General features: G+C 50.7%; 7 protein-coding genes across 7 annotated transcripts; 2 read left to right on the forward strand and 5 right to left on the reverse strand.

Moving 5' to 3' along the window:
- Window positions 1-79: 79 nt before the first annotated feature.
- Window positions 80-592, reverse strand: Z518_05651 (uncharacterized protein; the record flags this gene model as incomplete). Its single annotated transcript, XM_013416462.1, has 1 exon — window positions 80-592. One exon carries the CDS (start codon window positions 590-592, stop codon window positions 80-82), a length of 513 nt encoding a protein of 170 aa, XP_013271916.1.
- Window positions 593-2048: 1456 nt separating this feature from the next.
- Z518_05652 (uncharacterized protein) lies at window positions 2049-4844 on the reverse strand (the record flags this gene model as incomplete). The annotated part of the gene is made up of 5 exons (XM_013416463.1): window positions 2049-2266; window positions 2357-3510; window positions 3571-4512; window positions 4588-4661; window positions 4749-4844. 5 exons carry the CDS (start codon window positions 4842-4844, stop codon window positions 2049-2051), a joined length of 2484 nt encoding a protein of 827 aa, XP_013271917.1.
- Window positions 4845-5836: 992 nt separating this feature from the next.
- Z518_05653 (uncharacterized protein) lies at window positions 5837-7937 on the reverse strand (the record flags this gene model as incomplete). Its single annotated transcript, XM_013416464.1, has 2 exons — window positions 5837-7257; window positions 7331-7937. 2 exons carry the CDS (start codon window positions 7935-7937, stop codon window positions 5837-5839), a joined length of 2028 nt encoding a protein of 675 aa, XP_013271918.1.
- Window positions 7938-8543: 606 nt separating this feature from the next.
- Z518_05654 (uncharacterized protein) lies at window positions 8544-11480 on the forward strand (the record flags this gene model as incomplete). The annotated part of the gene is made up of 1 exon (XM_013416465.1): window positions 8544-11480. The coding sequence occupies one exon, from the start codon at window positions 8544-8546 to the stop codon at window positions 11478-11480; it is 2937 nt and encodes a 978-aa protein (XP_013271919.1).
- Window positions 11481-12372: 892 nt separating this feature from the next.
- Z518_05655 (uncharacterized protein) lies at window positions 12373-13509 on the reverse strand (the record flags this gene model as incomplete). Its single annotated transcript, XM_013416466.1, has 1 exon — window positions 12373-13509. The coding sequence occupies one exon, from the start codon at window positions 13507-13509 to the stop codon at window positions 12373-12375; it is 1137 nt and encodes a 378-aa protein (XP_013271920.1).
- Window positions 13510-16000: 2491 nt separating this feature from the next.
- Window positions 16001-18324, forward strand: Z518_05656 (uncharacterized protein; the record flags this gene model as incomplete). The annotated part of the gene is made up of 2 exons (XM_013416467.1): window positions 16001-16139; window positions 16526-18324. The coding sequence occupies 2 exons, from the start codon at window positions 16001-16003 to the stop codon at window positions 18322-18324; spliced, it is 1938 nt and encodes a 645-aa protein (XP_013271921.1).
- Window positions 18325-18719: 395 nt separating this feature from the next.
- On the reverse strand, window positions 18720-20891 carry Z518_05657 (uncharacterized protein; the record flags this gene model as incomplete). Its single annotated transcript, XM_013416468.1, has 1 exon — window positions 18720-20891. The coding sequence occupies one exon, from the start codon at window positions 20889-20891 to the stop codon at window positions 18720-18722; it is 2172 nt and encodes a 723-aa protein (XP_013271922.1).
- Window positions 20892-21308: the final 417 nt, after the last annotated feature.

The raw sequence follows: 21308 nt of genomic DNA on the forward strand, positions 1-21308 counted from the left end.
GCACTCTCACAATATCTTCCTCCGTTATTACTATTGGCATTCCCCCCCGGTGTGGTAGCCAAGGCTCAAGGGTATATTATCATACCATCCCGGCATTCAAAGCCTGGCCGCTTTTCCACAATAAATAAATACAGCTAAAATTGCTAATCCACCAAGCCAAACTTCGGATATATGAAAACCTGACATTCTCCACGGACAAATACGCCATAGCATACACCACTCTGGCAGCCGAGTAGATCGTACAGACCCGATTGATGGTCACATTGGGCACTTGGCTGACGATCGCGAAGAGTGTGCTTCCAATGAACACGGGAAAGTGCTCCATGGCATTCGCGTGGGCGGCCTCGTTGCGTTTCAACATATTGAGCTGTTGGCGGGTGATTTTTCCATCGTGGACGGCTTTTTCGCCAAAGCGTGTGATGTCTTCACGCGGGTTGACGTTGTGATCGATGCCGTATGAATTCTTGAGAAGGCGTGATGAGAGGAAGACGTACGCGAACATGAAGTTGAATATCGCGTGGTACGGTGCCTGACAGGGGACAGGAGTGAGGCCGTTGGCATGCAGGCCGAGAGTGGTTGCGATGGACGACATGTTGGTTCTCTTTTCTAGTTATGCTAATTCAACGTTGATATGGATCAAAATTTAAGTCTCTCCACACGAAAGAAAGCAACGTGTTGTTGCAGAGGTGGCTGAGCTCAGACCGCGGTTGTCCCACGTCCATGGCGATTGGGCGCTACCCGCTGCCGACCCATATCTCAACCCGGTCCAGGAGACCTATAAGCAGAATTGCAAGGAGACTTCGGTCAGACTCAAAGCATTGGAAGCTGATATCTGAGAAACCGGTCCACATAATCGTAGAGCCCTTGTACAATATTACTGGCAAGCCCGCCGAAATGGAACAGACCACCGTTTTCCCACGGAGGAATGAGCCTGATATTTCGGCTGAAAGTGATACTTGGACTTCTAAAATTTCACTATGTAGGAAGAAGAATTAGAGAAACCAATTCGGAGACACTATTATTAATGCAGTGACAATCTGATCGCGTCGACCATGGGGAACCAGCTCCATTTGAGACCAGAGCATCACTCTTCTCATCAAGCGCTTTCTGTCCATAAACATAGAACTCCCAGGCTGAATGCCTCATTATGGCCCGTAAAATAGCGTTGGTTATAGGCGCTAATGACTTTATCGGATACGTATTATGCAGAGCTTTCACGCAGGCAGGATAGGCTACGTATGGTCTATTCGGAAGTGAAAAGATCATTGCGGACCTTCCATCCTTCATCTCGACTCTGTCCACCATTGACGTGATCGTCTCCTGCTCCGAAGACATCTCCAGCTACGAGCCGCATTTCAACGATGTCCTCACTTTGATCAAGCAAATCAGCAAGACCTCGCAGGCTCACGTTGGCAAAGGAATCATTCGTCATCTAGCTGCAAAGACTACGGAACTGCGAAACAACTCTTGGCTGTTGGGGTAGTTACTACTCATTCATCTCCCTCCTGGCCGAACAAGTAAAACTCAATCCGAGGGTGTGTAAACGATTACTTCCACAACTGACCTTCATTTTGCAAGGGATATACGTCGATGACGTCGCCAACGCGTACCCGGTCATTATGGAAGCACCACGCGAAGTCGTGACCGATCAGATGCACAACATATCCAGCCACTGTTATGAGACGCTGAGGGAAATTGCCGCCGTCATCGAAAAAGCCACGGCGTCAAAGTCACATTGGCAGCTCCGCTGCCTGGATACAAGGAAGAATACAGATTGAATGTTCTTCTTCATCTTCCGTCGTAGGTTATTTCAGAGAAGTTGCAAAAAAACATGGGCTGGATAGATACAAAGCTTTTTATTCCATGAAGGATATGAGCTGTATAGAAAGACGTTCGAGGCGGCGGTAGCAGAGAAAACGGAGCAGGTCCAGAGAGTTGTGGGGAGCGCGCAAGCAACGTTGAACAAAGCAGAATAGGAGCAGGAAAAGTAAATGGAAACACTTCTCGTATTCACCAATAACGCATTTTTGGAAAGCTTGCCTGGCTCTTCAGGTGAATTGAAATGAGTCATCCCATATCCAACCCTGGCTCGTATCTTCGAGGCTTCCGAAAATATTGCAGCCCGCGGGTATGTCAGTTGTCGGCGAATAAAACATGGGCGCCGACCCAGTGCTATTCTGGCTCTGGAGATTAGGTGGATTATTCGATTTATGTTGTGCTGCAAGAGTCCGTGGCCGGTCGTTGCCGATTCTATTGTCGCTGAAGGCTGTTATTGGTGAGAAGGGAACGGACAATATGTTAGCCAGATATATGAAATATGTTTTTCGAAGACTGTGGGAATAAAGGAGATGCATACCTTGTTGCAAAGATTGCAGAGCTTCATTGAAGTTGCCCTCAATAAGTGGCTGCACATCCAGTATATGACGGTTGTCTAGGGCCAGACCATCGTCATTGCCGTAGGTCCCATGTTGTGTTACCTCGGGATTTCCTGCATTGGTAATGCCGGTAGTATTTTGCTCGTCCACTTGTCGACTCGGTCTTGAAGTACTTTGACGGCAGACCGACAGAGATGAGGCAGGGCGAGTTTCATCTAATCTCCGAGGCTGATGCTCAGGCTCGTCGTCAGCCGTAAGCATCTTCATTTCCTGTGCGAAAATCAATCGCAGCAACTTCTCCAAAATGTGGCCAGTCTGATCGGATATCGCCGTGCGGTAGCCAAGGTGCTTAGGCACTCTGATCAATCTGCCAATACCACGCTTCGCTTCTTGTGCGCGAGCAGAGAAAGGCTGGGAGAGTGAGAAGATGACAAGCATCACCCCGGCGGTCAATGCTTGAATCCCAATGTAGCCAGCCGTATGGGTGTTCCGCATTTGTGTGAGTATTTCGGGGTATTCATCAATTCGAGATGTTCTGGTGGCCGATTTCCAGCATTGAGTTTTACTGTCTTCTAAAATGGCCGTTTCCTGATCGAAAAGGTGTGAGTCTTCCGTTTCCTGGTGTCTTGGACGCAATTCTGGTGATGTTTGCTTTGGAAAATGAGGAGAATGTATCATTCCCTTATAGACAAGGAGTGGCCGATGCAAGATAAGTTGAATGTTGTCATACGACAACTGTAATGAGAGCGCTTGTAGACGGAATATCTTAGTGATGGGGTCCACAAGCTCATTGCGCCGATCCGCAAATGAGCTCGGTCTTAACTCAGGGGGAATCATCTGTTCCCAACCCAGCAAAGATGAATGGATCTCTTGAACCCTCTTGACAATCCCGGGTGTCGATCGTCCTCCGTGGAAATAGATATCGCGAGTGATGTGGGATGTAATGCGGTAGAGCTTGAACTTCAGACGCTGATATGTGAGCGTGGTGACCCGCTCGTAACTTCCATCCTCAAGAAGTTCGACCGAGTTGAATCCAGGGCATGTATCGGATGTGTCGTCTATATTCTGCGGCATCTTGACCTGGAAGTCCCCGTCTTGGATAGTACACGGAGTTCCAAAGTTGATCGCTCCAAACCTGGAAGAAATAAGCAAATCCAATCAACATGGATCAGCCATACATCTGGGAGTTACGGACCCGTCGCACACATATAACGCCCACCAAACGCGTCTTCGCACTTCCCTTTCCACGATACTCATTGCAGGCCAGGCAGATTCTTTATGGAGACTCAATGCTTGAGCGCCTCTCATGACAGCCCCATTGATGATGAAACATCGCTTCGGCCGACGGTGATAGATGTAGAGCGAGCCCAACAAGACGCAAGTCTGCACCGATTCGAGGTCATTTTGATCGATCAACTCCAGGATATTCTCTTCAATCCTTTTCAAGAGATAGGTTTCTAGTTTTGATAACTCGATCTCTGGAGAATGACTCGGAGCATCATCATTGATGGCATATCTTGCGCCAATGACAAGTGTTACCAAGACCAGGTATATTTGAGATTTTTGACGATGATGAGCACGACCCGTTCTCAACATCTCTCCCAAGTCGGCTCTTAATGATGGCTCATGGAAGAGCATCATGAACCAATGGACCGAATTGACGAAAACATCGAATAGCATCCAAGTGACTTTCGGTGATGGCAAGTCGAAGCCGATCAATTCGGAAACCGGTACGAGTCTGTCGTCTCTGAGCAGAGATGAATGTTGTTCGAGACTGCCATCGGGAATGGCGTCGGCTTCGCTGAGCGCCCCGGAGGCTGAATCGTAGGCTTGGAAAAGCTTTTGATCGCAATGAGCATGTAAAGTGCTGAGACATGGTGACAAGTAAGAAACGAAGCGGCAACGTACTTGATCAGCTAGACCATAGGTGGAAGATCTTTCACAATTGAGATTCGGTGTTCGACTGTGCTGGCATGTTTCCACTTGCAACCTGCTTGGTGGGAAATCTGCATCGGAAGGGGAAATGTTACTGGTTGTTGACGGGGTATCATCTATCCGTTTTGACTGAGTGTGCTCGGCCTGGCTAGTCCTGGTCGATGTCTTTGACGACTGTAGGCTCGGAATGGCCGCTCGCTTCCTAAGTTCGTGTCAATTCGTCGCTCTCATTTCGTGAAATAAATACTTTATTATTTCACATATTCGGCGTCTCTACCTCTTAGGGTGAACGACGTCCTGGCATGTTACAGATGAACGGACGCACAGAGTGCATGGTCGTACGTTATCACACTATCAAAGATCTCAATTAAGAGCTTCGGTCGGGGATTGGAATGGGGTATTCCGAGGTCATAGCGCTCCAGGCCACCAATAACATACCCTCAATTTCTGTCGTCGGCATCTCATACAAGCCTGGCGTGCTCGTGAGCGTGGCATCCCTTTCTTGTAGGCGTTGTCGGTCACTGGTGCTGCCATGAAGGCATCAAATCAGAAAACTTTTCAGCAAGAGAACGAGAGCGACGAGATTGAAAAAAGAACGGGATGCCTCATATAGCTGCGCTTAAGCTGTATTAATTAAACCTTTTCATTAAGAATCCAGTTGGGTAACGAATGGTGGGGACACGTAGAACGATTGACACAATTCTTGCGGGGGAGATGTTCAGGTGGAACCACTGGCAATTATGACTCTACAGTGTTGGCACACTCCTTAACTACGCCCATCCGGTTAATCGCATGGCTGGTAGCAAACACAGGCAACGCATCAGGATCGAGACTCGCTATGAAGGAGTCGGGGGAAAGAGGTCAAATCGCTTTCGCGTGTTTATCTAGAAGAAGTCTTCCCATTAGCATGTCGAAGGCACTTTGTTCACACATGCACTGTTCGGAAAGCAAGAATGTACTGTAGTTGCCATCCTGTGCCGAGGCTGAATGCCCAGGCTGCCAATAGTGGGTTGTACCATCTCACATCCTACCATACTCTGCCTGTAGGAGTTGACGGTCATCGTATCGGGGGTTCACACCGTAATAATCATTGGCTATTCCCCGAATGTAAGTCGAGGGTCCTTCTGGTGTAAGTTCGCAGCGAAGGCGGCGGGTTGAAGGGCCTCGAGCATAAGTCAAGTTATGGGCATTATTAGTTACAATATGGGACCCTGAACACTGCTCGCACATTACTTAAATGGTAATGGCACGCTTCGAGAAAGTCTTTAGTCAGCTATTGCCTTCGATACATGAACCCAATGAGGCATATCACAAGTTCAGGCCCTGTTCTCTTCGTTTAATAGCGCTGAGAAGCTTTTCAACACAGGCATAATGGCGTGTGCCAATAATGATGACGGAATACACACAAACCTTCAACCCGTTCCCCTAGTTGCAAGCTTATACAGGGTAGCCCTCACAATGCACATCAAGAGAATAACCTCTTAAGTATTGATGAGAGAAGAGATTTCCCGTTCGTCAGTTATCTCTTATATTTCTATCCACCTGGCCATCCATTTCTCCACGGCAACCTTGGCTTCGTCCACCAATCCAAGTTGAAGCAGCAATTGCACAGCAGCCCTAATCCCGCTCTCCAATGCGCTCGCGATCCAAGAGCTGGTAAAGCTTGTGGCCTCACCGCTGAGAATGCAGCCTTGTTCTGTTCGGAAGAAGTCCGGGAGAAATGCTTGACGCATTCCGACGCTCGCTTGTGCCCAACCGGCATACTCATAAGGGTCGAGAAGCCAGCAGTACCTCGTGCCGTTGCCGGTATATTGCTCGTAGACGATGGGTCCATGGATCTCAGCCAGCGCGTTGAGCGCATAGGTAATATATTCGTCCTCAGACGCGCTAAGCCAGCGCACGGCATCGGTGCTGGTGATGTAACTCGCGAGGACGACGCCGGGGCCTGTGCTATTCACATCGTAGCTTGGGTAGCAGATCTGGCCTATTCCAGGAGTGTCTGTACTCGTGGAACAGGAACCGTAAATGGGGCGGTCGAGGTGTTCCCAGAACCGCGTGCGGAACTGCAATGCGGCTTTGCAGCCATGATCGTACGGCCAGGTATGGATGGCGGTAGAGAGCGCGGACGAGAATGCGGGAAGTCGCCAAGATCGGACCACGGGCAAAGGAGGCGTAAGAACTGCGTAGTCGAACGTCGCGCTCCGGGGGGGTCTCGTGGAGTTCAGGCCGTTATGAAATGTAATGTTGACACGGCGGGTTCCGTTGTTGTATGAAATCTGCTGGACTTTGGCGTTCATCATCACAGCGTCGTCGACAAGGGGATGAAATGCCGCCGGTAGTCGGTTCAAGCCTCCGTCGATGGTCGCCCACTCGGTTGCGCCGAAATAGAACGACTCATAAATCGCATCCCAGAACGTGAATTGTCCGAATGGTCCAGATAAAGCGATGAGGGTGTCATTGATTGCATACTTGAGGTAATTGTGGAGGTATGCGAATTCGGACCAGGAGTCCCCTCCGAGCCCGTCTAGGCCTGCTGTCAGCCATTGCTTGTGCGCCGCGAAGATATTGCGGGCGAGGCTGTTCATGAACGTCTGGTTGGCCGTAATACCACCAAGGACCTGATTGATCTCCGCGACCTGTCCGGGGGATGTCGGAATCTCCTCTAGAGAAGGATCTTCTGCCACGTCCGAGACGGTAGGAAGTTCGCCGTTGGGCTTTCGCCGTCCGCTTCGATAGACGATCCCGTTGGGGCTAGAATTGATGAATGGAATCATAGATACGGTGAAGTTGCGATTGCCGGCATTCCGACGATTTAATTCTTCCACAAGGTCCGAGACGATCTGATGGTCTTTGATTCGGATAGTCTCGTTGGTGTCCGCATAGGTAATTGCTTGGGGAAATCGCATAGGTCCCATCTGTAGTTCCCGGTCAGTGGAGTGACCAACGTCTGAATCAAGGCCGCTTATCTTGATACTGTCGGGCAGAAGGGGGTCCGAAATATGCGGTATGAACCCTCCCACCAAGCCTTTGGGATGCTTCTAGAATTGTGATATTCGCCATGCCTGCTTCGTTCAAAACTAGCCAGGTCATCAGCCCGGCCATTCCTGCTCCCACAATACCAATCTGTTTAGACTTGGCGGATTCCGAAGCAACAGCAGTAAGGTGTGTACCCTCTAAGGCGGCAACACCATCGAACCAAGGACCACGGCTATCGATACCGTTGGCACTATCCATCACGACGGTTGCGCTGCTTGATTGCCTCTTTTGCTTTCTCCGTCCATGTTGAAGAGAGAAATCTATTGCAATGGGCTGACTTCTTCCCACAAGGACATCTTTCGCCCATGCCGACAAGCAGCCTGTCGACGGCACCGACTCTGGGATTCGCCAGATCAAACGATCAGACTCGTCATCGTCATACCTGTGGATTTCGTGATGTGCGCTTTGCGCCGATGGTGCATCACATTGACCATATGTAATTAAGATCCCTTTGAGTGAGTCGGTCCCATGGATGGTTATATGGATGTTGGCGACTTGTGAGTCGACACGATGCCTCACCTCAAGACGAATTGGGTCGTTCAGAGCAAACACGAGAGGTAGTAATGCGACACTCAGAGCCCAGAAGGACATTATGCTAGTTGTAGATGGAATCTGACCTACCTCAAAGTCACTTGCTAGGAATGGGCCTATTTTATAGTGCCGAGCCTTAAGGATGGACTGCATACCTTTGGTTCAACCGCGACGTATTCGTATGGGTTTGATAGTGAACCGCGCCGGTTGCATTGATCGACACCGTCAAAGTTTGGATCCGATCTTTCATCTTGATCTCTTGGTATCTCGGCGATAAGGGGGTTTGTCCTCTCGGTGAATAGGCCCGCAATTGGCCATGGCAAAGCCGTAGATCCATGTGGAACGTCTGCCGCCGATATTTCAACGACAGCGACGTTAAGTCGGGCGAGTCTCGCTTACACCCAGAAGTTCTTTGACCTCAGTATTGTGATTCCTCGGGTATGATGTTCATGATGTGAGGATTCTTCAAGATGCCTGGTTGCATGCAAGAATGGGAGGCATGCGGGGAAAGTTTCGAGATGCAGGTTGACTTTTTTAACTTCGGCCTCAACCATCAGCAACCTCAGTCACATCCGTACCTCATATCCTTCTCCTCTAGCTCGTTGTTGCATTTCTAGACTTTTCCTAATGTCTTGAGGCCTGTTCCTTTCCCTTTTCACCTTCGTCATGGCGAGGTTATCAAATCCTTTCGCCTTCACTCGCTGGCCTGTCACCATCATTACCACCATTGTCTACCTGGCTGTTATTGTCACCCTCATCGTCGTCCACACCGGTGTCCCTTCTCTTCCAACCTCGCCCACTCCAATCCACGGCATCAATCTGACAGAGGCGTGGCTGGACCTACAGCTGCTCACCTCCTCCTACCATCCTTACAATAGCCATCACAATGATGAGGTCCATGATTGGCTCCTCCAGCGAATCGATTCGATTGTCAAAGAGAATGGTGCATCTTCATACCTCGCAGAAGACCCTTCTCCTGCATATGTGTTCGAGGACAATACTGCCAATTTGACGTTCTCCTCGGGTGGGATCCCGCCTGCTCCCGGGGTGAGTGTTTACTTCGAAGGCACCAACGTGGTCGTTTACGTCCCTGGCACGGAAGATGATAAAACCAAATGGTGGTTGGAGCCCAGTGGCAAGCCGTCGGCGCGGAACGCAGTCCTGGTCAATGCCCATTATGACAGCGTGTCGACCGGCTTCGGCTCAACGGACGACGGGGTCGGTGTCATCTGTATTTTGCAATTGGTGAGGTATTACACGACACCAGGAAACCAGCCCAAGAATGGCGTGGTTCTGCTGTGGAACAATGGTGAAGAGGATTTTTTGAATGGAGCTAGCGTATTTAGCCAGCATCCCATGTCCCAGATCGTCAGCACATTTCTCAATCTCGAAGGTGCTGGGGCAGGTGGAAGAGCCGCCCTCTTTCGAAGCACGGATGGCGCTGTGACCCAGGCCTATTCTCACTCCCAGTATCCCTTTGGTTCTTCGACCTCTGCCGACGGCTTCAACCGCGGCCTGATTCGAAGTCAGACAGATTATGTGGTGTTCAACGGCAAGCTGGGTTATCGTGGACTGGACGTGGCCTTCATCGGACCCCGGGCACGATACCATACGGACCAGGATGACTCGCGACATACTGGCCAAAATTCCCTCTGGCACATGCTCTCGGCGGCCGTGGCCACGACACAAGCTCTCACATCTGCTTCCTTGACGACAAATCTGGATCCTGAGCATACACCAGGGAGCCCCGCGCTGTGGTTTGATATCTTTGGTCGGATCGTGGTCATTTTCAAAGCACATACGTTCTTCGCTCTTTCCGTCACCCTGCTGGTTGCTGGTCCCATCCTCCTCCTTCTGACACTGGCACTGCTCTACCGTGCGGACAAATTTTATCTTTTCTCGGGGTCCAGGCCGTATCATATGCCGAATGGAGATGATGAGATCCTCTTGTACGGCTGGCGTGGTTTCTTCCGATTCCCGTTGATCCTGCTCGTTGCTTCGGCGGCTCCAGTGGCCTTGGCCTACCTCCAATTCAAAGAAAATCCATTCATTGCCCACAGTAGTGAGTGGGCCGTCTGGAGCATGATGATTTCCTCTTTCGTCTTCGTGGCGTGGTTCTTATGCCGCGCAGCGGACTTCGGACGGCCGTCATCACTCACCCGTGCGTATGGGTTTTCCTGGATGTGGGTCGGATGGTGGACACTCTTGGTTGTGGCCACGGTATTGGAAGAGAATCTCCATTTGGTGGGCACCTATTTCGTCCTCATTTATGCCATGACGGTGCTCTTGGCTACCTGGCTATCGTACCTCGAGCTCTTCTCTCTACCGAAAAAGTCTACTTATTGCCGCAGCAAGGTTGGCGAGGAGTATGCATCGTCTCGTTCCCGGAGTACGTCAGGAGTACGCCATAATACGTCTGTCTCTGGACCGGAAGAAGGTGGCTACACCGTCGAACCAGAGGAGGACGAAGAGCCCACCGAAAGGTCCAGCTTGTTGAGAAGTCGAGGTCGATCCACTTTTAAGGGATACCACGCAGAATCGGATGAACCAAGCGAAGCGCCTAAGCCCCAGGATGAAACGGACGACGGGTGTGAGGAACAAGAATGGAGTAAACCCCAATGGAGTTCTTTGTGGATCGTGCAGATGCTGGCGGTCGTCCCGATCAACCTCATCGTCATTGGGCAAATTGGACTCTTGACGACTGAAGGTCTTCATCAAACGGGTCAGGATGGCAGTTCGATGTTCCTGGTCTATATCATGATTGCCGTGTGCGCAATCTTGCTCTTCTCCTTGCTCGTTCCCATTTTACACCGCTTTACATGGCATATACCCATGTTTCTCTTCTTCGTCCTCATTGGCACAATGATCTACAATCTGACTGCATTCCCTTTCTCGGCGGACAACCGATTAAAACTCTTCTTCCAGCAACAGGTGGACCTCGACAAAAGTAACAATACTGTCTTCTTGGCGGGTGTACCCCCGTACGTTCGATATGCCATTTCCGATTTACCCAGCGCCGCCGGACAAGAACTCGATTGCGTCGCTACTGGACCATCAAACAACCTTGAAAAATGCTCGTGGACAGGAATTCCTCCCAACGTGGCCAACCCGACGTCTACCACTACTCCTCCGGAGAGACAATACCGGAATTGGCTCAATTTCAACGTCACCAGAGTCAATGCGAGTGACAGTGACAACAAAGCCCGCTTCGTCATCTATGGTAAGAACACGCGAGCCTGCAAAATCACCTTCGACTCGCCCATCGCGGCGTTCCAAGTTGAAGGCCAGGCGCCACGCGACCAGCGGTTCCCTCCAGTTCCCGAAGGGGGGAGCAACGAAATACGTCTCTGGTCGAGAACTTGGGGTCGGGCATGGACGGTCGACGTCTCCTGGGATAACCCCAGCATGGACGAGGATGAGAGTAATAAGCCGAAGAACCCAAACACCACCATGAAGGGCAAGGTTGTGTGTCTTTGGAGCGACGCGAATCAAAATGGCGTAATCCCCGCATTTGACGAGGCTATGCATTATGTTCCTGATTGGGTGGCCATTACCAAGGCAGCAGACGGCTTGGTCGAAGGATATAAACGGTTTAAGATCTGACTTGGGCCACGTCCTGATGCTTTTCTTGGTCGTTCTTTTTGGCGTAGCTTTCGGGACCGGTTGGCACTTGACGTTGGGGTCTACTTTGGGTCTATTCTAGGGTCCTTGGCTCAAGTTGAAGAGCGTGTATTTGTATGTCACTTTTTGGACGTTTGGCCCTACCCACATATACCAGGCAGGTAGGTCTGAGAATAATGTCGCGTAGTACAGATGTTATGATTGATGTGGGGTATACCCCGTTTGCGGTCTCTTGAAATCTGGCAGATCTTATCCTCAGCATCAGACTTCAATGAATCATATCCCGCCCCATCCCCTCCAGACCGGAACCCTCTAAACCCAGCGTCCTGTGCCGCACTGACCTGTGTTTCCCCACCTCCAAAAAAGAAAAAAACTCCCAAGTTCTCTACCTTCTACTCTCATTCCTCCAAACCCCGACGCCGTTTCCGTTGCGATACCTTTCCAAATTCGCGCCGCGTAGTATACAGTCCTCTGCCAGCTCCTCGGTGCCAATGAACATGCCTGATTCGTCTTTGGCATTGTGGGCAAGATCCTTACGTCGTGAGACCTAGCGGATGGTAGGGGCTTGCATGCGACTATCTCTCCTGATGATGATTTACGGCGGAAGAGAGAGTTTTTTTCCTTTTTCCTTCTCAGCTGACTGCGTGTCTTGGTCGTGCGAACCTGGTGTATTTTACTGGAAGTGTGTTGGCGGACGCGGCGCCCAAGGAGCCATCCACTAATTGAGGAAGACGATGGTCCTACGGCTGTGAAAGATTACACTCCTATTCTGTCGTGTCGCTTCGTATTTTCGAAATTGGCACTGATTCGTTGTATAAACCCTTCCATTCACCCGATCGTTAAGAATAGCACCGCATGGCCAATTGCTATTCCTTCAACCATTTTGGCGTAGTTTAGCTAGTGCAGTTGCAACACCTTCGCTGAGTTCCGGTTCCTTCTGGGTCGGTGGTCGGGTGGTTTTTGACTTCTCTGCACCAGTCACTCTTGATTCTTCCTCAGCCAGTGCCGCCAAAGCAGCTTCGTCGTCATCGTCGAAGGATACCTCCTCCAATCGAGGCCTTTTCTGACTGGGGCCCGCCTCGGGATCTTTTGCCGTCATTCCGCCATTTGAGTTTTGCTTGCTCAAACTAGGGACACTGCCGATCGGGATAGCGGCATGAACACTCCCCGTTCTCGAGGTTGGTGTGCTCTCACCATCAGAAGACATGACGGAGGCATCTTGCTTCAACAGCGCTGCATTGGACTTGGCTGCCCTTTTCACCCGAAAAGGTTCACGGACTGTTGTTGACCAAGCCTTGACTTTCTTTTCACCCCATCCTGGGACCAAAGCCAATTCCTCTGGTTCTGCGTTGACGGCTGCACGAAGAGACCCAAAATTGGAGATAAGGCTTGCAGCATCTGTCTTGTTAATGTTTCGGGGAGTCGTGACGAATTCCGTAAGGCTTTCTTGGTATGTTTCAGCCCGGTGGGCGCGAATTGATGCAGAGGAGGCGTGCTCATAGGACTTGAACAGTTCCAAATAATGGCCAGCCTCTTGGGACGACCAGGACAGAATCAGGGTGAGGTTATTAATCATGGACGTTTTGGACAATTCTTTCAACGCTTCTTCATGATTGGTGATGTCCACCATGACGAGCAGGATCCGAAGGTTGTAAAGCTTGCCCAGCTGTCGAAGACGGCTATAGATGTACTCGGGGTGAAGTCGATGGTATTTCAATGATAAGAATAGGGCGCACGTGGTGGCGCCGAGGACGTAGTCGCAGGGAATATCGGAGTACTCCCAAGGAAGAGATTTGACATGATTCAGGATGGGATTCCCCTTCTGTCGCGTCGACACCAGAATAGCAGATGGGCCTTGTCGTCCAGGTAGCGCCTGTGGCTTTGGCTGGACAACGGCCGGTGCATTGCTATCGTGCGTGCGGGTGGTGCTTGTGGTTCGTTGTGGCGCTGTCGACCCCTGGACGGCTGCTTCTGCCTCTAAAAATTCTCCATCATCGAACTCCTCGGCCATAGTCAGATCGAAATTGTGGAACAGGCCAAGCACGCATTTGCTACTAGCGTGAGTTCGAAGATGTCGCGTGCTGATGAGAGAAGAGTCAAAGATGGAAAATGCTGAGACACGGCATACCTGCCCAATATTTGTTTAAAGCGGCGGCGCAGCCCTTTTAGGACGAGATGATGCCGCCCTATGCTTCCGACTCGGGTGAGCGTCACCACTGGTTCTATGGGCAAGTTCACTCCTTTCCACTTCTAACCTGGCGGTGCCAGGCACGTCTTGCCTAGGCGGGTAGGAGAGTAGCTTTCCCCAACCTAACCGCCTCCTCCTTAGGGGAGAAATACCTTCTCGACGCTTTCAGCAGCCTTTTGGAGTCGTCCCTTAGGATTCCCTAATGCCATCGGCTATTCAACAGAGCTGTCACTCGCATCATTACCTACGCGGTGGAGAAAACTGTCCAAACTGGTCTAATTCTGACCGATCTGCCCTCCGTCATACCCTTGCAGCCATTAGGGTGTCCTTTTCGTAGGATATTCTCTGCCTAATTTCATCGAATTCGATTTTCTTGCCTGTGATGAGACTTTTCTGAAGAGCGCAGCCAATCCTCACAGCATTCACCGCGCCTTCCAGCCTGAAGGGTGGCTCCAGATTGTCCAAACAACACGATGTGTATTCATTGGCCTCTGTAATGAAGGCTTCTCGAAAACGTCCATAGTAGTGTGGTGGGATCTCCCGTCGAATGCCAGAAGACTCATGCGGACCAGGTTTGCGGTTGGTCGAGTATTGATTACTAGTATTCCTTCCGTGCCAATAATCTCGATACCTGGATGGTATTCGCGGCCGTTTTCCCGTTTCCGAGCATCTGAAGCATTCGGGGATAGAACAAGAAATAGGTATTATGGACTGTCTAGTTAGCCAGCAACCATCATTCTGCTACATTACAGCTGAGCAATCTTGCCACCATGAAACTCGACTATGCCTAGGGCATTGTCGTGGTCGTTGTATTTTCTTAATTCTGGTGATACGCCAGTGATTCCAACAGTCGTGACTGATTTGACAATGGAATCCTTTCCCCATAAAACCATAAGGCCAAGCTAATGTCACGAATAGAGCAGTCGACAAATATACCGCCTGAGAATTGAGCGTATTCAATAAGGAAACTAGAGAGGTCAAGCTGGTCGCACGTCCGCGCACAGAAAACGCTGGGGCGGCCGATCATGCCTGATTTTATCTTCATATACGCGCCTTGGTATGATGCATCAAACCGTCGAGAAAATCCACACACTACCCTCCGATTTGGAAAGTTTCTGAGAGAAGCACGATATGCTGTTACCACAGATTGCGACTGATGAAACGACAGAGGGTCAGCACTCTGTTGAACAGGAGCTAGTGCCCGTTATTGGAAAACGAGCTGTCATTATTCAGGATAGAGTGGTAGGAATGGAGGTAGGAATAGTGTAGTATATGACTTGGCAATCTGATAGGAGCAGTGACAAAACAGACAGAGCGTACTCATCCAATTCAAATTGTACAAATTTGATGCGCTCATTCGGGAGGCTTTTTGCCTCGACGGAACACGTACCACTTCGACACTGACGCTGAGAGGCTTCTCGCAAAAGCACATCAAGGTCAAGCTGAATGGCCTTGATGGCTTGCTCGGCATGAATAATTGTCGCAGACGCAATAACCACCGCTTGCGAGTCATTTTCGTCTTTAAGCATCTGAATCGTAGTCAAGATACCTTTAACGCCCTCCCAATTCTGGGACGCCCGGACCAATTCTGTCGGACCGGGTGAGGAAACGGCAATCAGCTCCGTTCGGGGTCACGGTGTGGAAATGGAGTGCATGGCGTGCTGCAATTGCGAGCTTGAGTTTTGCTGGAGCCATGGTGATGGAACCCAGTCCTACGAATGATGGGAAATGAATGAACATTCTCCAGGAACAGTCGAAATACATCAGTACCAAGGCTCGCGCACGTGAGGACGATGTTATCCAGGTGTATCTAGCGTGCCTACGAAGCTGTGAAAGCTGTGAGCAGACGAGAAAGTTTCCATTCATCAGCTGCTCGGAAACTCTTGCCTAAATGATGGCGTGTGGAAAGAAAAGCGCTCGCCATGGCATTGGGTTGTGCCCAAAGTGTGGAGCAAAGGTAAATCCTCCTACCTCGGAAATGGCTAGAATGGTTAGTGTATTTAACATGTCGTTGGATCAAAAGACTTCTTGAAATTCAGTGAACAAGACATCAAAGACATGACAACATGAATTACGTCTGACAATATAAACGCCGACTATTACAGAGCCCGAAAATCATACACTTATCCCCACTACTGACATTCCCCACCTTGGAGCCCCGGGGAGCCCGTGCCTCCGGCAAGGAGGGGGAGCTTGGAGAAAGCAAGCCGGGGCAGTAGAAAAGAGGGAAATTTTCCTCCGAGAAAATTCCAAACTCCTTCCATTATCTTTCTGGCTGGCTCCATCGGTAGAGGCGACATGCTCCGCGCCTCCAATGTCGCCCGGGATCGGAACCCGAAATATGAATGCCTCGCCCAGGGAAGTGAGCAGTCCAGCGGTGGATGCTGACGGTGTAAGCAACCAAACCTCCAAAGACGAGAATAGCACCGACGGTCGTCTCCAGCGAGAGGAGCGTGAGGGCGAACGCAAGCACAAACTCGCACCATGTGATAATTGCAGATAAGTCCTGGAGAGACCTTTGCAAGGGGACAAAGACCCAAACTCATCCTCTTTCACAGAAAAACACCTTAAATGTCAGTTAAGAGACCCCAAAGCTGGGTCTCTCCGAGGTCAACGTTCTTCAGATGACCACCCCTCGCTAGACTGCACGCGATGCCACAAGGATGGCGTGAGATGTACTCGCAGCGCTGGGCGCATCAGATTTCGTCATGGCTCGCGTGCAAAATACGATAGAGGGTTTTCAAGATCCCAAACCTGGGTGACACCGTCCAAGGCACCTGGTGAGGATGCCCGAGCCCACTGTCGGATCAAATGATTCGAATATCTAACTGATCGCCAGAGGCACTCGTCTACATCGACGAGACTGCAGAATTGGACGCTTTTTATCGCCACCATGACGGCCCCGTCGACGACGACGAGATCTTCCATGATGAACTGTCCGCAGTCGAGGATGGCCAGGAGGAAGAAGAGGAACAGCCCGAAGATCAAGCGCCTTCGATAACATCGGCGGCCCATGTCAGTGCCACTGTTGAAGATGATACGAGCTTACGCGCGGAGGATGAATCATGGCCCTTGAAGCCGCCGACTGATCTACCAGAAACACACCCAAACCAGCCCGTAGCCGGGTTTGAGGCCCACGTGCATCAAAGTGCCTCGTGGAAAGACCACGGCTCGATGATATTTCACTCGACCCCTCCTCAGACTACCCCGACGATCCTCTCTGGCATCTGTGAGTCGCCTGTAACAGGGGGTCTAGTAAAACTCCCGACGGCGAGACCGACATCGCTCCATCATGGGGCGCTCGAAGTCACGCTCCTTCGTTATTTTATTGATGACCTGGCGCGGTGGTTTGACCTTTGCGACCCTGAAAAGCATTTTGAGCTGGTGGTTCCTCAGCGAGCCAGATGGTGTCCGCCCCTGATGAATGCCATCCTTGCCGCGTCGGCGCGGCACCTGAACCGTGTTCAAAAATATAGGATGCCATCAGGCATTGTGCATTATGATGGGAGACCTCTGCCGGAATTGACCAAGGAGACCGCAGTACATTACCACAATGAGTGTATCAGAGACATGTTGAAACTCAGTCTGGATCCCGAACAGACCCGGAACGAAAACCTCCTCGCAGCAGCGATCATCCTCCGCTTTTATGAAGAAATCGATTCTCCGCTGCGAGACGAGGCAAATGATACTGAGCTCTTTTTACGAGCGATCAACATCTTTATCGACGCTCAAATCCCGACCGTGCCACTCATTCCTCACAGCTCGCCCATGATTATTAGCCCTGGTCCTTCAACAGCAGATCTGGTTATGAATCACGCCACAACGCCTCCTGGCATGATCCAGTCCTCATCCCCATCCGATATCACCCCAACATCGGGGACGCTTCTCGGGTCCTCCAAACGGGGGCGTGCGGAAGGTCTCTGCCAGGCGGGGTTCTGGGTGGCATTTAGGCAAGAAATTTACTCGGCTTTTCTCAAGCAGCGTCCATTTAACATGTCCTTATCCCGATGTGAGATCTTCCGCTCGTTCTCTCCAGCAGAAGATGCCGTCTGGGCAGACCGACTGATTATTTTCTGTGCTGACGTGCTGGACTTCTGTTATGGGAATAACGCGGACAACAAGGCCGGCACCGGTATCCATGCTGGACCCACGGCCAAAGAGAATTGGCTGAAACTCAAAGAACTCGAAAGGACTTGGTCCGAGATCTTGCCTGCCAGCTTCGAGCCAATATACTTTCGCGAGCCGAATCGAGACCGTGGAGAAGTGTTCCCGGAGATATGTTATCTCGCCGACTGCCACGTCGCCGGTGTGCAACACGTCGAGCTCGCTCGGATCCTGCTTGCCGTCTACGATCCCACACGACCCAAACTGGGACCGGGTCATGTAGCAAGCATGCGATCCCTGAGTCAGGAATTGAAAACCATTGTCCTCAGATTGTGCGGAATCGCCGTCAGCAACAGGAAATCTCCTCCCAGTATGGTCACGGCCTTGCTTGCGATCGTCGTGTGTGGCGACCACTTTGACGATCGGATGGAGCAGCAAGCACTTTTGGACGTCCTCGATGAAGTGGAAAACGAACAGGCTTGGCCGGCCGGTAACTCCAGAGAGATTTTGAAACAGTGCTGGGGCTGGTCCTAAGGTTGATTGGCTGATAATTGATGCTATGTTCAAAACAAAGCTTCGATTAATCTTCCACAGAAGTGTCCACTGTCACTGGGAGTCTCGGTATTATGGGAGTTCTCTCAGTCGGGAAAGGAAATGTCAATATGCTTATATATCGAGGGAAACGGCACCTGTACAATTCATCTACCAACTCACTTCCAAACAAAGCTACCCGGATGTAAAGCGCTTTGCTGCCGGATAAAACCGTAGCAGAGCATATTGAAATCAGTATTTTCCAACAGTCAAAATGGAAACGTTTCTAAATTCATAGATTGACCGCCAAACGCAGGGAGAACACATTTCTGCTTCCAGGGGGGAAAGAAACGGAATTGCCTCGACCCAATTTTCAGTTGAAGACGGACTCGACGATTTTATCCCCATACATCCTCTTGCCATTTCTTCGCTCTCTTTCTCTCCTCCCTCCATTTCTTCACTTCGTCTTCGCCCTCAAATCCTTTGCGTAACTTGACGCCTTGGCAGATGGTACTGCTCACATCTCTTGCCATCGCCGCAGACCCACATACGTACAAGCTGGCATCCTCCTCGAGTAGCAGTCTCGAGACTTCTTCCATTTTCTCCTCCACGCGATCTTGGACGTACATCTTTTTCTGCCCCTCTAGCCTGGAGAATGCGTGAATAATTGTAAGCTTGCCTTTGAGAACATCATTCTCCAAGTCGAAGAATTCGTCTTGGTACAACAAGTTTCTCTCGGGGTGACGGCAGCCGAAGAAGAGAAGAATGGGCCCAGCACTACTATTACGTTTCTCTGCCGGTGAATGGCTACTGCTTCTCGTCGCCGCCGCGAGGCGGGCCCGTTCCTGTACAAATGCACGGAATGGTGCGATTCCTGTCCCAGCGGCGATAAGTATGAGCGGCGTCCTCTGTGAAGCTGGCAATTTGAAGGCCGAGCGGCGGATGAAAGCATAGATGCTTGGGGACGGGGATGATTTCGGGATCCCAAGGGCTGGCTGCGGGGAAAAAGTCAGGAAAGAGGACAGGTAGCTCCTCGCCAGTCCGGGAATCGTGGTTTGGGTGTCCAGCGGTAACGGCGAGGACTCTACCGCAACAGTGACACTGACACGCCGAGGTGACGTGACCGAAGAGCTGGAGATAGAATAGTAGCGAGGCGTCATTGGCCGCAGATTGTCGACAATGAACGACAATGGCAATCCAGACCAGTCAGCGTTGCAATCCACGGATAAAGTGTGCTGTAGAAGACGGCCGAGTGTAAGGTGATGCCGCGCCACAAAATCCGCATATGTTGCTTTGTCCGCCACTATACCGAGAAGAAATGATCGAGCGCGTTCAGTTGATGCCCATTGAGCCAGATCCCGGACGACCTCTCTAGACACAGGGCCACACACCTCAAGATAGTGTTGGAAAAGAGCACGAGGGGTAGTCGGGGATGGGATCCTCAGTGAGCTATCGTCGGGGTCGATAGGAGTGATCATGATAGGGACATTTTCTCTGGCCTCGAGCTTGAGGAGCCGGAGTAACATTGAGACTTCGGCATCAGGATTGACCGGAAAAATGGCCATGTGATCACCAGTCTTGTACTTGATCATCGGTTGCCGAGAAAGGTCGAACTCCATATGCAGGCAGGACGGAGCATTCGTGGGAATCTTGACAAGGTCCCTTACACCAGTGATTGGCAACTGGACAATTGACGAAATTGGACCTGATGATGTGTTGATTTTACCCATCGAACTTAAACTTGGCTCTCCGAGATGGATCCCCGAAACGTCAGTGGAGTCATCCTCAACAACACGAACCGAAGGGATGTACTCTAACTGTGGCTCTGAAGAGAACCCTAGCTGGGAGGAGAAGGCTGTAACCAGAGTGTCTTTCCAATCCACGAAATCTTCCTCAGTCGTCCCTTTGGCATCATCTGCTTTTCCCGTCTCTAGCAACTTGTTCGCTCCCATGCTTTCGAGAGAGTGAGTGACTTGATCTATGACTGCGTTATAATATTTATAGTTGCTGTTTCCACATCCAAAGGCTGCAAATCTCAGATTATGAAGAGTCACCTCAGGGTTCGACCGGAGCCAGTTGACGAAGGCAGTGGCGTTGTCACTCGGATCGCCCTCCCCATAGGTCGAAAGCAGAAATATTGCAATCTGGGACTGCTGGATGTTTGCCACGGTATGGGGATCGAAGTCGGACAAGTCTGCTGCCAGAGTTTCCAGTCGAAGTCGATGCATCAGGTCTCGGGCTAGGCGATGTGCGAACCCCTCGGCAGTGCCCGACTGAGAGCCCCAAAACACCACGACATCCTTGTTCGATTCCTTGAGCTTTTCGGCAATGTTACGAGTATTCGCACTGGTGTTGATCAAGCCGAGATCCGACGATTGTGGTCTTTCAAACCATTTGTAATAGTAAGGATCCGGCTTATCCCACAACCGACCATGGCTGATATAAAAGAGCCCGCCGAGAAGCAGCAAGACGACAACAATCACATCGTCATATGTTGGTTGCTTGACGAATTGATTCAGCAGAATAGGGGCACGCGCACTCAGGCCTAAGCTGAAGGTGGAAGTAGCCATGCGTGTCCTGGGACTTCGAGACAATAGGGAAATGTAGATGGACCAGAAACTTGGATGAAGCCACCGTTCAGTCATATATCTTCGAAACAGCCATGAAGCCCGATATGAATATAAAATTTTTCAGGCTAGTTTTCAAGGAGAAACTAACCAGACTCTGGTCAAATGCTGACATAACCAATAGGTGTGCGCCAGGGCTGTCAATAGCCGCTATAGGGTTCGATGGATAGGGTTCGATGGACACCGTTCGCGCGTCTCGCAAGAATTAATCCAGATTTGGGGTGAAGCGGAAGGGTGGATACTTGGGCATACAGAACTAGAAGGCCGGCGGCGAAAAGGAGCTGTTAATTATGACGTATTTCTAAAAAGTTCGCCAAAGAAAATCTGGGGTGCGGGCCTTTGGAGTTTCATATTCTCAAT

This window comes from Rhinocladiella mackenziei (genome assembly GCF_000835555.1).
Source record: "Rhinocladiella mackenziei CBS 650.93 unplaced genomic scaffold supercont1.4, whole genome shotgun sequence".
Taxonomy (NCBI): domain Eukaryota; kingdom Fungi; phylum Ascomycota; class Eurotiomycetes; order Chaetothyriales; family Herpotrichiellaceae; genus Rhinocladiella; species Rhinocladiella mackenziei.